This window comes from Triturus cristatus, chromosome 8, assembly GCF_964204655.1.
Source record: "Triturus cristatus chromosome 8, aTriCri1.1, whole genome shotgun sequence".
Taxonomy (NCBI): domain Eukaryota; kingdom Metazoa; phylum Chordata; class Amphibia; order Caudata; family Salamandridae; genus Triturus; species Triturus cristatus.
Window position 1 is genome coordinate 1,099,302,139 of NC_140591.1, and position 13,924 is coordinate 1,099,316,062.

The 13,924-nt window shown below is 42.0% G+C and overlaps 1 protein-coding gene across 1 annotated transcript in view; it reads right to left on the bottom strand.

The window, feature by feature from the left end:
* Nucleotides 1-4,126: 4,126 nt before the first annotated feature.
* Nucleotides 4,127-13,924, bottom strand: part of SEPTIN10 (septin 10) — a 445,878-nt gene continuing 436,080 nt past the window's right edge. The window contains exon 11 of the mRNA XM_085622645.1: nt 4,127-5,053. Within this exon, the coding sequence (XP_085478771.1) occupies nt 5,038-5,053 (16 nt within the window). The 3' untranslated portion in view covers nt 4,127-5,037. The remainder of the gene's footprint in view (nt 5,054-13,924) is intronic.

Genomic DNA, 13,924 nt, shown 5'->3' on the forward strand with positions numbered 1-13,924 from the left:
TTTTTATTGCATTTTTTTATTCTATCTTTATCCTTTTTTTAACAATTACATTGTATGAATTGCTTCCCATGTTGTTTTGTAACTAGGTCATGGTAACTACAAATTGCACTGTTGATTTTATGTACTTTAATGTTTTTTCTTCTTGAAACCGAATAAGGTTACTCTGACTGACTGAGCAATCCAAAATGGAATACTGTTTCGCTTTGTAGTGTCTTTGCCAGTGATACCATTAATCATCTGTGAACTATTTGCCTGCACTGTAGGATGCAGTTGAAGTGCAGGACCTAGAAGTAATGCTCCAGTCACTGTATTCTGTAAAATGTGTTGTCGGTCATCTTTATATAGTCAATTACTGATTAACTAACGGTATTAATTCTTAAGCATTCAGATTAGCTATATCTTGATGTGGAGTATAACCAACCAATACAGGCCAGGTAGACCTTGGATTACTTAAGGGACCCATTCTGGCATTCTGTACTACATGAGGTAACTGTCCACCAAACCAGTCTTGGTGTTCCTGATATCCTAACAGGATTTTTAGATAATGATATGGTTCATATTTGCAGGTGTGGCAGCAGGCTTGAAACTCCACCCATGAGTAAAATATTTCAACACGGTATGCTGCATGTGCATTTATGAGAAAACGTATTTCAGTCCTGGTACCAGTGAAACCCGTTGCTGTAAGATGTTGTGTGAATAGTGCCCTGGTTTGTTATCATAACAGGTACTGCAGGCACTGTAAAACATTGAAATCAAAACTGAAATGGGGAACATCATTTACTAAGCATGCAGTTGACAAATCCACAGCAGAGAAGAACTCCTCCTTGAACTGACGGAGGAAACCAATATTACAACGGACATTTCGGCTATTGGTAAGGCGACACTGATACATTTTTGTAATTCTACCCAAAATATATTGTCCTGAATTAAGTTTTCTAAACCCTCTGGCAGAAGTGCAAACTTACCAACTAGAGCCCGGAAACCTGGTTGACTGTAGTCCACAATCCGCTAAGCATTAAATGAGGATAGTGAACTCTGGCAATGCTGACTGAACGGTATATTTACATGGTAATTCCTATGTTATAGACTACACGGTTATGAACAATAAACATACTTTCAGTGTGCGGCTTGTTAACATTATGAAAATACTCCCTGGATTGTAATGTTTAAAATGTTTAAAAAGCAATCATTTATTTTTAAATGAGGATGATCTGTTCTGGGTAATGACCAGTCTGGGATTATTTGGTGTTTGCTTTACCATGAATAGACACAACCAAGAATTAAAAAAAAGCTATTTTTATAATGTTATTAAAATCAATATCCAATCCTAGTGCATAAAATGTGCACAGTTGTAACTATAAATATGAATAGAACACCAATAAAAATAAATAGAATATGTATACGAATTGAAACATTGTAATGGTAGCTCAGAATTCAGAAATCTCTTGCATGAAAAGATGGAGTCTATCACTATCTTTCGACCCCTCCTATAGTGCCTCTTGCTAAGTCGTTTAGCACCAAAAGAGCCTGCGCAAGTTTCTAAGGTGGCCTTTCACCTGTATATATATTAGTTGATAAACTGAAGTGTTTTGTGTGAAGAAGGCTGCTGCCTCTCTCTGCTCTGTCGCTATGGCATTTCAACAAGCTGATAAGGCCAGGCTGGCTTCATGATGCCACGCTGTGGCCTTTGAAAGGGTGCTTATAGCTTCCGTTTGATTGATGTTGTCTCCTTGTAAGCTGACAAATTTTTCTCTGCCTTCTAATTGTCCAAAATCAGCTTAAATCCTATTTTCTAATTTTTAAAAAAAGGACAGGTCTCCCATCGAATTGTGTGAAATGCAAGAATTAACATAGTAATCTTGGTGCACTTTCACTTAAATCTGTAAGTGTTATAAATGATGTGAATACATTTATGAATTTTGCTTAACTATCAAATGATAATAAAGCAAATCAGATATTGTATAGACGAGCAACCAACACTAAAAGGAAAGTGTGTTTATAAATGATAACCTTGAACACAAACAAATTAATATACCAAATGTACTAGGGGTACATCAGCAGAAAATGCGAAATTTATGTCAGGATATTCATTATCTCCATATTTTGAAAAATGCTGTGGAAGTGAAGAGGTTAAATATCTGGATGCTGCTGTGTGGTTTTTATTGTACTTGGAAATCACCAGTAAACTTGGATAAGACACAGTAAAAGTCATGCCATGAGGCGCAATGGGCAAGACTGTATTAAATATTTAGGAGTAAAAGTAGGCAAATTAGTATGGTGCACCAGTACCAATTAGTTGGCCTATTAGTATTTTGTACAGTCATGCATAGGTCTGCGGTTGGAATACATTCAGCACCAGTTCTCTGTTAGCAAATTTTTCATTACTGAACCACATTTATTTGAATGGGGGGTTTAGAGGGTTTGGATTAGCATCACTGAGGTGTTGTATTAAGGGTGGTGGGCTTTGCGATCTTCTATTGAAACCCATGCAAATCTTTATTGTGTACTTGGTTGTCTCTGTTCGATTGTTCACATTGTGAGGCAGGATAGGTCCACTGAAAATACCCTGCCAGCTTTGGCAGTATTGGTGTGTAGTGACAGGGGATACCTTGTCCTCCAGAGCAATCTCCGTAATTGTCAGTGTCTTTCACGCGCAGTGTTCAAAAAGTCACCAAAAAACAAAAGCTTGTTTAAAACAGAACATTTCTCATTTTTTTTTTTATCTTTGTCTTATTCGGACAGCAGCAAAATATTGACAATGGCCACTGCTGAACAGGGGTGGGCTCCTATAAAGAAGTGTGACATGGATGGAATCTTCTCATCTCTTCTTTCCGGTGGTAGAGATGTTTTCTTACTGAGGTCAACTTTTGATTCAAATTCCAGGTGATCAGGAATGATTTAAGATTGTGGACACTGAAGTATCACATTTGTGAAGCAGATCTGCTTCTTGCACTTTAAATAATGCACAAAATGCAAGCTTTTTCAAAAGAGAATAAAACAATTATTTACTCAAAGAAAAAAACTAACGAACTCCACTAAACTGATAGCAGATACAAATAGCCATAAGTAGATGAAGTAAAAACAGATCTCCAATTAGATTGAGTATGTTCTACAGCCTCACAAGCTAAGAGCAGAAAAACTGGTCATACTGAAAATGGTCTAATGTTCACATTAGAGGCTACAGAAGGTACAGTAAGGTTGTGCACTTAGATTAATAAAAAAAGATTCTATTATGTAGCTCCTGACTATAGTTTCCAGATTCGGAATGGCTATGAAGAGTTGTGCATAGTCGGGAAACAGATGCAAGCAAATAAGAGATGAATATTTACAATATTTGTATAGGTTAATCAAGGGAATTAAAGGTTGTTATGGTAACAGTCTCTCCTATATGTAGCCCACCTTACTTTACTACTGAGAAACAAAGCACTTATTGGATAATGCAGTTTGTGGAGGTCAGTGGCTACCTTCCGAAATGGAGTTGGTACTACCTGTAACACATCTATATCATGAAACACATTCTTGACAAAAATTCCCATATCAGAAGACCCATAATCAGAAAACCACTATAATGATTAATTTAATTAATGTGTAGTATTATGGCACCAATTACCCTAAGAGGGTTGACCTAACAACAACATATTTTTCTCCCTTAAACCTAACCACTACCCTAACCCTCACAGAGCCCATTAACCTAAACCTGACCTTTACAATACCCTCCTCATTTTCATAATTACCCTAATCTAAACCATACGTTTTTGGTCACTTTTTCTCAATTAAATTGACCATTCATTGAGTGGGATTCTTTGTCAAGGTACTCCTCGCCTAACATTCCTTGCCATTATATATTCCCGACTGTAATAGATAAGAAGGAGGCTTTAAAAGTTGCTATGTTCCTAGAAGGATGTGTATGACTAACTTTTATCCTTGAGTACGCTTTACCATCCGACTCTAGATAAACACTTACCAGCTTTCTGAAAGAACCAACATCTGTAAAAGAATTAAGTGGGTGGAAAGTAATAAATGTTCCAGTTGTCAGGTACTAAACTCAAGATCACGATACAGAATAGCACATTGCAGACTACTCCGAAATAGTAAATCCGTTAATTTGAATGCAAACATTCCAAAACACATTTGAATAACTATAATTTATTTTCAATAGTTGTCAAAGGGTATAGATGGATTATAAAATATACATGTAGAACTGTACACAATTTTCGTTAAGGCACAGTGTTTACAAGCTAGTCATTTTAGCATATTATTTGGTAAAAATTGCCCAAAGCTTCACAAACATGTTGCAGTCTTAAAGTGATACAGCAGGCATTATAGATGCAGATGCCTGCCAACTAAATGTTTTTAACGTTTTATGAAGACAAATATTTTTCTCATTTCACAAGTAGCTGCATATTTCAAAAGAATGTTTAACATGCACTTTAAAATCTAGCGCAATGACAGCCTTTTTTCTATTAGGCTAATTCACAGCTGTTTTATGCTTTGTGTAACATCAAAAATACCACTAAACTCTGCAGCGTTATTAAAGTGGTGTGGAGACCAGCCTCTTCAAGATAAAGATTGGTTAAATTGTCACAAAATGGTTAACAATATCAAGAGTACTACACACTGGAATGTTTCAGACTATACACTAGTTACAGAAACCGTTTTAGATGTTATAAATACTGGTTACATAAAAATGGCACTTTATGAAAAAACATTAATTGAATTTCCTCTGCACTTCGCATACCTTTTCCCGGCTTAACTAAAACTCTGTAAGCAAAGTAGGCAGCAGCCATGGTACAAAACGCATTGCGGGATCTTTACTAGGCACATACTAACACCAAAGTGCTATGTAAAATAGAAGCTGAACAAAAATGTTTCCAAACATATAAAATACTGATAGCAATGATGTACATTTGTCAGTTCCCTTTTGGGATTTTTAATTGGCAATACCCATAGTCTTTACTATTAAGCATAATGAAGAATAATGTAAATAAAATAGTATTACAGATGCAGAAGTTATAAATCGAAGATCAGTCTTCAGTATTACATGAAACCAGAGCTGGAAGAAACAAAACAAGAATTTAAATAAACTAAGCATTCAAGTACTGAAAGATTAAAAACACGTTGAAATGTAAAAATAGGCTATCAATATAATACCTCTAATATAGAAAGATACAACAAAAAAATATTAGTGTACTGTAAAAAAATTGACTACTTTATGGTCCAAAGACAAATTCTTCAAGTAACCTCTATTTGCATATTGATTTTGCTGGAATGGCTAATGTATCCACACGCATGTATCTCCATAACATATTGAGCTAGGCCAAATCTAAGATATGCCAAAATAAATACACAAACTTAGTCAACGTACATAGTGCAATCCCAAAACACATTCAGTACAAGATCCTAACCTAACCTCTGTTGTACCTGCTAGCCATCCCCACCCATGCATTAAGTAACATTTTATTGGCTTCCTATCTTTGCCTTTTAGCCTACATATTTTGTTCAATAGCCTATTCCATTTTCTGTGAATCGGGCACCATCAGGCATTACCTTCCACTCCTAGTGGTACATTTTAGAGAGTTAAAATGGCTGAATGTACCAGATGTATGCCTACATTTTATCTTTCATTTTAGACATACATAATATTTCCTGGCATCATAATTTAAATAAAGCACAATTTTTAGCACATATTGAAACAACAGCCAAACATTTTACCAACTTTGTTAACTTGTGGTTAGAGAACCCTCAACTTTGATAGCAAAATACACTTTTTCCTATCATTATTGCTTAGCTAGGTATTAATGTCGAAGACTTCATGTACTGAGCACAAGGAGATATTTTAGCTTCTACATAGATTGTCCTGATCAGTGGTAAATCCTAATAAGTTGGTCATGCTGAATCATTTCTCTACAGAGTGTTAAGGATTTTTGTGCATTTGTTTGTTTTGGTGCAATATTAACAAGGTCTAAAATGCAGTTTTACAAACGACTACACACGTAGACACTGATATGGTGCTATTGTCATGTAAACAAATGTACTAAGATGTATAAAAGTGTATTTTCCTGACCCTTGTTAACTAGGCCTCAATTTGGGACTAGAGTCATATTTTTCATAATGGATGCCTCCCCAGTCCTTACCCCTGCAGAAACACTGCTCGTTATTTATGCAGTACACAGTCACGTAGATTTGCTCTTGTTTATTTCCATTGTTACTGTTCATACTGTTGTCGATTAATCTTAACAAAACTGTATCTGCTTTCAAGATCCTTCTGCTAGTTCACTGTACCCAATTAATTTATAATAGTTTGCTGTTGTGCATGTATCTAGTTTGTTCACAATCTCCGGATGGCATTAGCATAGAGGGGTCAGAATAATTATTCATGTAGTTGGATAGAGCTTAAGGGCTAAGGCAATATGATGTTGAACATAACTGTGCTCTGATTTGCTGAAGAAATTATACACTTGTTCACACCACAGTGATTCTGCAGTTCTGTTAATTTAATATGTGAAAATAATGTATAATACCCCTCAATTTTGAGGGCGAGCCAGAAGACATTCCTGGAGAATTGAATGCTGCTAAGCATGCTGTCTGTTTCTCTCTTGATTTTGCTGCCCACTTGGGACTTCGAATAATTTTTTAATTTTGCACTGCTCTGTATTACCTTATTTACTTAAAGCCTTCATGGCATTTACTCTGTATTGACAGACTTTTGAATTTTGAAATATACCCCTTTAACTACTATACTGAACCAGAACTCAGTTACTGAGCTTGCCTTGTTACTTAATTGAATGTATGTTCTGATTTCTGATGTTGGGAGGTGCCTTACCTTATAACATTGAGGAGTAACAGTCTCTGATTCATCAAATTGTAGGCGTTGTGATTGAGGCAAATTTTGGGGTGTCATAATTGTTGGGTTCCCCATCCCAACAATTGCACTGAGCCAATATTTGTCGGTCACAGCCTCACAAAGTACCTTTATACATGAAACAACCATTTATTGGTGTCTTTATATTGTCTTTTGGAACATATCTAAGAAAGCCCTCTTGCTAGCGTTAGTTTCTGTATCATGATATGGTAGCTACAAATATGACAATTTAGTAGGAATTTTGTTCCAATTTTGTTCCAAGACTGGGTAAGGTGAGCTCTTGCTTATATGTATGGATCGGGATTGCCTCGAGAGAAAAGGATTGGGGTAAAGAAGGATTTTCTGTGGGTCTAAGAACTCAGAACTGTGTGGAGCGCAAAATGTGTGTCTGCTGAGTTGCACCGCCTTTCTACATAGTTCTGAGCATAATAAGAGCACAAATTAGCTGGTTTCTGCCATGGCAATGCTTCGCAATTTTCCCTTTTCCCCTTTGCAGCTGAATCTAGCTGTTAAGAATACAAGCTAATATGCACTTCCATCGGATACAAATATTAAAACATTGTGACAACCTTAATTCTCCCACCGGGTATCTGGTCCTGTAAGGTTTATTTAAGCATTTCAGCGGTCATCTTATTTCAACCAGTTGCACAAATTTCCAGATTCATACGGTTATAACACAGTTCAAATCTTTCATACAATTTATTTTTCACTTGTGAGTCACTGACATACAGAACAGGCTTCATGGCTCAGAGACAAAGACACATAAAAAGAAGACAAGACAAAGAACTGTTGGAAAAGCCATGGAATCTTCTCATAGCAACATTTGTAAGGGCAAATAAATAACAGCATCACCTCCATAAATGAAGAGGGATACAAGTTCAAGTTGAAATAATTTTTATCAAATTGAAAACACAAGTTGTGTATACCCCAAACCCCAGAAGCATACAATTTGTAGACAAAGAGGCCTTCCACTGCAAAGACAGTCCTCTTCATCAGTTCCAAGACCTTCATAAAAAGATTTAAACTGCATCACAGCTCAACATAATAAACTAAACCCAACTTACCACTAGAGAAGAGGAAATAGGGGAAAATGAGGATAGATCTTGAGAAAGATGGGGTAAACAATGGGAGAAAAGGAAGGAGCACACCTAATAGAACAATCCCTGCGAAAGGCCACTATAGCAAAGATCCTTCTCCTGAACCACAAATAACAAATGACTTACCTTCGGTAACACATTATCTGGTAGAGACAATATCTAGCCGCAGATTCCTTAGCTTTGAATTTCACAGACCTCAGGCTTGATCCAGAAACTTTTGCATGAGCAGTACCCCTGCGTGCCGTCGGGTGGCTCCATTCGGCTCTGCGTGACGGCGTAGTTAGCATCGGTTATGATGCCGCTGTCACCTATATAGGCATGAAGTGACTGACTTGAGTGTGCGTCAAAACTAGGGCACTAAAAAAGTGAACATCCTTAGCCCTAGTAAATGAGTCTGCAGATTGGAGAAGCAGGGGTGGGTCTGTGAGGAATCTGCAGCTAAATACTGTCTCTACCAGATAATGTGTTACTAAGTAACTTGTTATGTTATGTCATATTAATTTATAAAGCGCAAGGCTACTGAGGAGAGAGTCCCGGCGCTGGCATAGGAGGAGTCAGACTGGCCGTGGGTTTATCTGTTCAAAAGGCAGGTTTTGAGCTTCCTCTGGAACATATCAAGGCTGTGTATAAGCTGAAGATCTAGTGGGAGTCTAGTTCAGAAGAGAGGTCCTATATAGGAAAAGGATCTCCCACCCATTCTGAGGCGATCAATGCGGGGCACCTTACCCAGGTGCGCTGAGGAAGATCGGCGGGGGTATAAGTACTGATTCTCTTCTTGAGATGTGATCGCCCCGTCCCGTGCAAGGCCTTATGCATGAGGACCATGGCTTTAAAAGCCACCCTCTTTTTCACTGGGAGCCAGTGCAGAGCCCTTAGGTGAGGGGTCATTTGGGACCTGGGAGGAAGTTCGAGCAGCAGTCTTGCTGAGGAGTTCTGAACCACCTGTAGTCTGTTAAGGAGATAGTCAGGGAGGCCGAGGTACAGAGCATTCCCATAGTCTGTTCTCTACAATCAGGGCATGCACTAACTTTTTGCCAGCAGACTCAGACAGTCGCGGAAGACATTTTTTCAAGCAAGATCCAGCAAGAGCGTGAATCTGCAGAAGGAAGGAGAGGATGCTATCTATTTTGATTCTGAGATCCTTGATGCAGTTTTTTTAGGGAGGCCAGGGTGCGGCAGGTTGTTTGGCCAACAGGCTTCCACAAATTTGTGGGGGACATCTCCAAAGGTCACTATCTCCGTTTTATCTGGGTTGCATCTCAGATGGTGCAACTCCAGCCACTGAAACACCTTGGTGAGACAGCAGGAATTTAACTTCCCGTCTAAATCCAGGCCTTTCTCGCATGTAAACAGAAGCTGCATGTCATCTGCATACGAGATGACTTTTACGTCCAGAGACTCCACGAGAATAGCAAGGGGTGTCAGATATACATTAAACAGAGTGAGACTGAGGGGCGAGGCCTGCGGAACACCGACAGACAGGGGTCTGGCCTGTGCTGTATAAGGTGGCAGCCAGACTTCCTGAGTCCGTCTGTTCAGGAATGATGCTAACTATTTGAATGCCAGGTGTCTGATCCCTATCTCATGAAGGTGCTTGAGCAACTTAAGGTGGGGCATGCTGTCAAACGCTGCCGTGAGGTCGAGCAGTATTAGCATGGCTTTTCCTCCCCTATCAAGGGTGCTCTGGACATGCTCTACTACTTCGAGGAGTGAGGTCTCTGTGCTAAATTGGGTGCGGTAGCCGGATTGAGTAGGGCGGAGTATTCCCCTGTTTTCCAGATAACTGGAGAGTTGGTGGTTGACTTCTTTCTCCAGAATTTTAGAGAAAGTGGGGGGAAGGTAGATAGGCCTATAGTTTACTGCTCGCTTGGGGTCTGCTGTAGGATTTTTTTAGCAACAGTAAAACATTGGCCTTTTTCCACACAGAAGGAACCTCCCCTGTTGCCAGCGAGGTATTGAATATGTGGTTCACAGAAGAATTGATAGAAGGTGCCAACATATTTATTCATCTGATAGAGACATCTAGCAGCAGGTTCCTTACCTTTGAATAGATACCCAAGCCATACCATCCTGCCGGTGGCCTGCAGACAGATTTCTCATGCTAAAAAGTCCTGCAGGACCTAATGGGGAAAATGCCTGTCCCTGCAGACCAGACTGTCCAGGCAGTAGACCTTGGCAAACTTGTGCAAAGAACCCACGTTGCTGCCTGGCAGCCATCCAGTACTAGGACGCCTGAGCCAACGCCGTAGTCGCAGCCTTCTCCTTGGCGGAACGGGCTCATAAGCCCTCAGAGGGCTGCTTCTTAGCAGATGGTAATGCAGAGAACGACCTATGAGAAATGCTCTGTTTCTGCACTGCCCAACTTTTTTTTTTACCTCTCATGTACTCCAGAAAGTGTTGGTTGTCCATTAGGAACTCTTTCGTGCAGTTAAGGTAGAATGACACCGCTCTTTTTGGATCCAGACGATGGAGACGTTCCTCTTCTTAGGGAGATGCGGGGAAGCAAAAAAAGTGGGCAGTGTGATTTATTGACCCAGATGGAATGGGGTCACCACCTTTGACAAGAATGAAGCCTGGGTGCGAAGCACCACTTTATCTGCAAAGATCATCATATAGGGAGGCTTGGATGACAATGGCTGTAACTCACTCAACCTCCGGGTCGATGATATTGCCACCAAAAAGGCTGTTTTGATGGTAAGCAGCTGGAGGAGACAATTATGCAAAGACTCAAAAGGAGCACACATAAGGAAAGTAAGAACCAAATTAAGGTTTAACAGAGACATGGCACAGGGCATAGGTGGAAACATATGTACAAGCCCTTTTAAAAATCGATTTACATAAGGAAATTTAAACAAAGAGGGTTGGTCTGGCAGCCGCAAGAAAGCAGACAGAGCAGAAAGATAATCCTTGAGAGTACCCAACGCAGAGACCTGCTAGGCAAGGGTAAGAATGGAAAGAAGGATAGCAGATAAAGCAGCAGCAAGAGGGTCAATAGAGCTTCTGTACAATATTTTAAAAACTTTTGCTAAAGGCCGGTGTATACCGTCTAAGTGGAGGGCTGCCTGGCAGCCAAAATTACCTCACATACTTCAGGAGGAAGGTCGAAAGCTGCCAACTATCGCTGCTCAATCTCCACGCATGGAGGCGGAGAGTTGACAGGTTCAGGTTGAGAACCCTCCCCTGCTGCTGTGTCAGAAGATCCTCCTGAAGGGGCAGCCTGATCGGTGTATCGATGCTCATTTTCCGAAGCTCTGGATACCAGACTCTCCTTGGCCAGTCCAGAGCCACAAGAAAGACCGGTCGTTCTTGATCTTCTTGAGAACCATAGGCAGAAGTGGTATGGGCAGAAAGGCGTAAAGGAGGCATGAGCTCCACTCATGACGAAAAGAGTTGCTGACTGATAGCCGCCTTGGAAACTCCAGCACGCAAAACTGTGGCATTGTTGACATCGAAGGTGAACAGATCTAACCAAGGCTCTTCCCACTGCTGGAGACCTTGCGCCACCTACGACTGGAGATGCCTTTCATGATCTGTTAGTGCATCGACGGGTGAGTTCATCTGCCCTGGCATTCAGAGAACCTGCCAGGTGTTGAACCACCAGGGTAATGCCCTGCTGTTCCAGCCATGTGCAGAGATGCAGGACCTCTTGACAAAGGGTCAACAACCCCACTCTGCCCTGTTTGCAGTACCACCTGGCAGTGGTGTTGGTTGTGAACACCTGCACAAACTTCCCCTTGATAGAGGGAAGAAATGCTTTCAATGCCAACCGAATCGCCCGAAGCTCCAACAAATTGATGTGGAGCCCAGACTCCACCAAAGACCAGTGTCCCCTGATCTCCACCTCTCCCAGATGGCCGCCCCATTCCAGGAGTAACGCATTTGTCACTACTGTGGGATATGGTTGGGGAATAGAGAGGAGTCTGCCTTTGACCCAATCAAGGTTCATTAGCCACCACTGCAGGCCTTTTGCAGTTCACTCCGAGATCTGGACAATGTCTAAGATAGTCCCCTGATGCTGTGCCCACTGGAATTTCAGGTCCCACTGCAGAGCACGCATACGCCATCTGGCGTGTTTTACCAACAGGATGCAAGAGGCCATGAGGCCCAGCATCCTGAGAGACAATCTCACTGAAATCCAAGATAGAGGCTGAAACATTGGTATCATCACCTGAATATCCTGGACTTGCTGTTCGGGAGGATAAGCCTGAAACTGCACTGTGTCCAGAACATCTTTGATGAAAGGGAGCACCTGGGAAGGAGTCAGGTGACTTCAGCATGTTTATAGAAAACCCCAGCAAATGCATCAGGTTTGCCATAGTCTGAAGGTGGGAGATGACAGCCTGGGTTGAGGACGCCTGCAACAGTCAGTCGTCGAGGTAGGGTGGAAGACTGAAATCCCTAAACTGCGCAGATGAGCTGCAACCACCACAATCACCTTGGTGAACACCAGAGGGGCGCTGGTAAGGCCAAAAGGTAGCATGGTAAACTGAAAGTGCTTGTGGCGTACCTTGAACCGCAGGTAACGCCTGTGGGCTGGCAGGAGGGAATGTGAAAATAGGCATCCACAAGACCTGAGCCAACATGAGCATCTTGAACTTCTCCTTTTTTAGGAAGAGATTGACAGTCTGAAGGTCTAAAATGAGCCAGAACTCTTTGTTCTTCTTCGGAATCAGAAAGTAGTGGGGTAGCGACCACTGTCTACTTCTGAAACCGGGACCCTCTCTATAGCCCTCTTGGCCAGGAGAGCTGTAACTTCCTCTTGGAGCAAAGTTAGATGTTTCTGCACCAGCTATTCTTGAAGTGGCGGAACAGGAGGAGGCAAAGAAAAGAAAGGCAGAGAATAGCCCTAATGAATGATCTGCAAGACCCACTTGTCGGGTGTTATGGACCTCCAGTGGAGGAGATGATGATGGATTCTACCTCCAACTGGAGTAGCATTGTCTTGCAGAGTCAGACTAGGAGCGCTTGGAGGCTGCCGCTGCTGAGGGCTGGGTGGCAGACTACTTCTGGCTTCCATTCCGAGGTGGTGTGATACAGTTGGCGAGGCTGTAATCCCCTCCCATTGCCATGAAAGGGGAGAAAGCTAGACTGGCTACAGAGTGTTACTGAGAGGCCGAAGTATCTGGCCGTAGCACAAGAGTCCTTTAAGTGCTCCAAGGCAGAGTCGCCTTCTCTCCAAAGAGATGAGATCCATCACGGGCATGCCCATCAAATTAGCCTGGACTTCACCCGAGAAGCCAGATGTTCTTAGCCAGGCGTGACGCCATAAGGCCACTGTCGATAAAACTCCTCTCCCCAGCGAGTCAGTCGTGTCAAGGCCGTACCTAATGGTGAATTTTGCTGCATCTCTTTACGTCTTTCCCGCCTGGAAGAGTACAGCCCAGTCGTCCTCCAGGACCTGTGGCAGCACTTGTGCAACCATCTCCCAAAGGGTGTGGGAAAAACTTCCAAATAAGCATGCGGTATTCACCGACCACAATGCCAGGCTTGCGGAAGAAATCACCTTACCAAGAGTTTCCAGCCTTTCGGATTCCCTTACCGGGGTGGGATGGGGGGGGAGAGGGAGAATACGGAAGGGAATGTGCGATGGGAAGTCGAAGCCTGCACCACCAAGCTCCCAGGGGAGGAGTGTTTGCGGAGGAACCTTGGGTCGCCCGGAGCGGGGAGATGACGGTGTGCAATTGTCCTCTCCACAGGAGCCCGTGTGCTAGGCTTGGACCACGTAGCTAGGAGGACATCAGTAAGAGCTTCATTAAAGGGCAAAAGGGTTCAGAGGTGGAAGCCCCAGACTGAAGCACTACGATCAGAAGATTAGTCCTCACCTGCACGAAGCACAACTCCGGTCCAAGGACCTCAGCTGCCCTCCTTACCACCATGGCATAAGAACCCCCCTTCTATGTAGCCACAGTTGGCGGAGAGAGCATGCCAGTATATGGGGATGAATCCAGTCCATTGGCCTCCAAAA